The 3,608-nt window shown below is 37.0% G+C and overlaps 1 protein-coding gene across 1 annotated transcript in view; it reads right to left on the bottom strand.

The window, feature by feature from the left end:
• Window positions 1-3,608, bottom strand: part of ptar1 (protein prenyltransferase alpha subunit repeat containing 1) — a 21,733-nt gene that overhangs the window by 16,727 nt on the left and 1,398 nt on the right. The window contains exons 3-4 of the mRNA XM_007543473.1: window positions 1,814-1,880; window positions 523-627 (exon numbers count right to left, since the gene is read on the bottom strand). Of these exons, the coding sequence (XP_007543535.1) occupies window positions 523-627; window positions 1,814-1,880 (172 nt within the window). The remainder of the gene's footprint in view (window positions 1-522; window positions 628-1,813; window positions 1,881-3,608) is intronic.

Raw genomic sequence — 3,608 nt, 5'->3', positions numbered from 1 at the left:
ATTTTCCTCATATCCCCCAGCCCTAGCCACTAGACCCTAAAAAAAATATTTGGAGATGTTTTGTTTCATACAGACAATCCAGTGTACAAGACATCGCACAGTAAAAATCACAGCTATTGGGAAATCTCATCAGAAGAGAAGGACTTGTGACACTGTAACAGTTTGTTGTTGCATGTCATATGCTGCACAGCATTTTTGGTTTGTGCAGCATGTCACCTGGATTTGGACTTTAGCTGTGATGTTTACATTTGGCTTCAGATGAGCAATTACATAATTAATTACAGGGTTCTTACAGTCTTATAGTGCAATTTGTTTGTTTGTATTTTTTAAATAGAGTAAGGATAAATATTTGTATTTCCAGTCTCATCACAAAAGGTCTTTCTTTTCCATTTAATTTGGATTCCGTATGCAATTTTTGTGGGTTTCACTTCCAAAATGTGAGCACTACAAAAATATTTGAAATAATAGAGAACATTTGTTTTATTCTTTAAAAAAAGGGAAATCTGAGTTTTAAAACCTTACCTATGTATCCATGTCTCAGGGCTTTTGGGGAATTTGGTGAGGGCCAGCTTGCTCAGGTAAAGGTCTCTTTCTGGATTGAGAGCACCACACTCTAACAGCTCTTTCCTGTAACAACACACATCATTATAATCCTCTGAAAGAGCCATATTTAAAATGCAGAAAAAGATTTGCAATAAATCAATCAGTGAAACAGTAATTTTGTCAGACATGATTTAAAAACAAATAGTTTCCAATTGGAACAAAATGTCACCAACCCATCACAGGGCAACACAGAGACAGACAGGACCAATAACCATGCACACACACACACACACACACATGCACGCACGCCTAAGGATGTAGCCATTTGCTGGAAATTTGTCCTGCTGGAAAATAAAATCAGCATCTCCATCCAGCTTGTCAGCAGAGGGAAGCATGAAGTTCTCTAGGACTTCCTGGTAGACAGCTGCACTGACTGTGGACACTAGACTTCAAGTAATGTGGATTCTGTGCCTCTCAACTCTTCCTCCAGATCCTGGGACATTGATTTCCAAAAGAATTGCAGAAATTACTTTAATTTGAAAACAGGACTCTGTGCCAGTGCATAAGTGTTCAGTTTCGTTTCTCTTCATCCCAGGTGAGACGCCTCAGACATTGTCTCGAGTTCAGGAGTGGCTTGACTTGGGGAATATGACGTTTGTACTTCATGTCTAGTATTTGTCGGTGTATGGTTCCTCTGGAATGGATTTCGCTGAGCAATCCCAGAAGGCAGAGCTTTTCCCTGTTGGTGGTGCATTTGTGGTGCTTTTCCTACCACACTCAAGCAGCTTTTTCAGCAATGACCTTTTGTGGCTTCCTCTCCTGGTAACAGGTGTCAATGACTGTCCTCAGTCTGGACATCTGTCCAGCCAGCCGTCTTCCCTATGATTGTGTATCCTAATGTCCCAGAGTGTGAGTCCATTTAAAGGCTCAGAAAACCTTTGCAGGTGTTTTGACTTAATTAGCTGCTTAGGGTATGACACCATAAGTTGCAATTAATTATCTTTTTCACAGTATTCTAACTTTCTGAGACACTAAATTTTGGATATTCATTTCCTGTGTACCCCATAATCAACATTACAAGAAACAAAGGTTGATGATTCTATATAATAAATAAGTTTCACTTCTGAAATAACTGGCCTGAAATAGTGCACTTTTACACAATATTAATTTTTTTAGATGTTCTAGTAGTGTTCCTCAGGATTTATTTTGTTTTTTTAAAACTGTAAAGACAACTGATTATATAATCATTAGGATGCAATATTTCTTTTACCTGACATTCCAGGCAGTGGTGAAGTCCGGATTGAGCAGCAAAAGAGTGCAAGTAATATCCACTAGAGCTGTTGGACACAAAAACACACATGTTTGCCTCAGTGCTGTGGCAACAATCAGGACATGTATTAAAAAAACCTCAGTAGTAAGATAGTCTGGAAAGCCATTTAAAGCTGAACTGATTGTTGAATATTTTAACTACACTAGCCTTAAAAGTGTGACGTAATGGCTAGTTTGCAAGAAAGTTGATACAGGAAAATTTGAAAGAAATACTGTAAAAGGATGAAGAAACAGAAAGCTAGATAATATTTTACCTTGCATGCCGGCTAACAAATTCCTGGGAGGCTTACTGGGGAAACAATTATGGGTCTTACTTCCGGTCTTGTGAGAAATTCTGTTCCCCTGTGAAAATTTGTTCCCCCTGTGTCGGGAGCGCGCATTGCAGCCAGAGAAGTGGATTCGGCGGATCTGACCATTTTCACGGCGCTTCTGATCGATTTCTCGGTAAAAACTACTCATATAATCATGTCAGTGTTGTAACTTTCAGTTTAATCGGCAGCTATCAAAATAAAAATACATACGTAAATAAACGAGGTCTGGTGTGGAGGTCTTTTTACGCTGTTTTGTGTTATTTTAAACGTGAAGAGAATCGATCTTTTTTTTCAGCTTTTCTCTCGTAAGCCTCACAAATAAAAGTCAGTCAACAAACACAGGTTCCCAACACGAAGTGTGCATTTATAATTTTTCATTTCTGATAAAGGAGGAGGGAAGCTGGCTGATAGCAGGGCACAAAAATAAAGACTTCCTGAAAAGATCAGAGTGTAAACTTTTTGGTCAATCACGTTCTAATGATAAACAAGGAAAATAAGGAAATGTCTAGTATGCTATCACACATAATAATTTTTGAGAATTTGGAAACAGTTACTTTTTATTTCCCAAAGTTATGGGAGAGAAGAGGAGAGAATGGATATTTCACCAGCCTGATAAAATCTGTCCCCCCTACTTAAAATGAAAAGAAATTAATTTACCTGCAAGTCTTTTACTGTGTTGATTCCACTCATCATCAACAACAAATCCTGTGATTTTCATAACATTTCCTCTTTTTTTGACAAAGTTAGGATGGGGGAACAAAATATCTTAACAGCCTGATAAAATCTGTTCCCCCCCTTATAATGGAAACAAATTAATTCACCTGCAAGTCTTTTACTGTGTTGATTCCACTTATCATCAACAACAAATCCTGCAAGTTTGAAAACATTTGCTCTTTTTTTTAAAGGGTTAAAGCGGGGGAACCGTATATTTTAGATGTCTTTAATGATCCGTCCACCCCATAACATTGGAATAAATAAATAAATTCTGTGAATTCTTTATTTTTCAATATAAAGTTAGAAGTCCAAAATTTTGACTGTTGGTTTGACAATCTTTATGAAATGTATTGTAAATTTGTTGATTGATAAATCAACAAATTTACTAATTTTTATTTCTGATATTGCATCTAAGAAAGTGCATTACAATATAAAGACATACGGTGTTTTCTGGAAAGTCAAAAATCACGTGACGCTATTCCTTCAATCAATTATGCAAATGTCCATGTCCGCTCGGTTTTAGGCAGGTTGTTTATCACTTTTTGCTTTATGTTAAGCCAAGTATTTCATTAAGTCAACACTTATCATAAATATGGACAGTGTGGAATATGAAACGGTATTTAACTATAAAGTTAAAGGCGAATATCCCCCGCAGTCAACAAAGCAAAAAAAAATATCTCATTCGAAGAAAAGCCTCGTCGTATGAGATTC

The sequence above is a fragment of the Poecilia formosa genome, unplaced genomic scaffold (genome assembly GCF_000485575.1).
Source record: "Poecilia formosa unplaced genomic scaffold, Poecilia_formosa-5.1.2 Scaffold830, whole genome shotgun sequence".
NCBI lineage: Eukaryota > Metazoa > Chordata > Actinopteri > Cyprinodontiformes > Poeciliidae > Poecilia > Poecilia formosa.
Note: the sequence above shows the minus strand (reverse complement) of the source record. Positions and strands in the feature narration are given on the sequence as shown.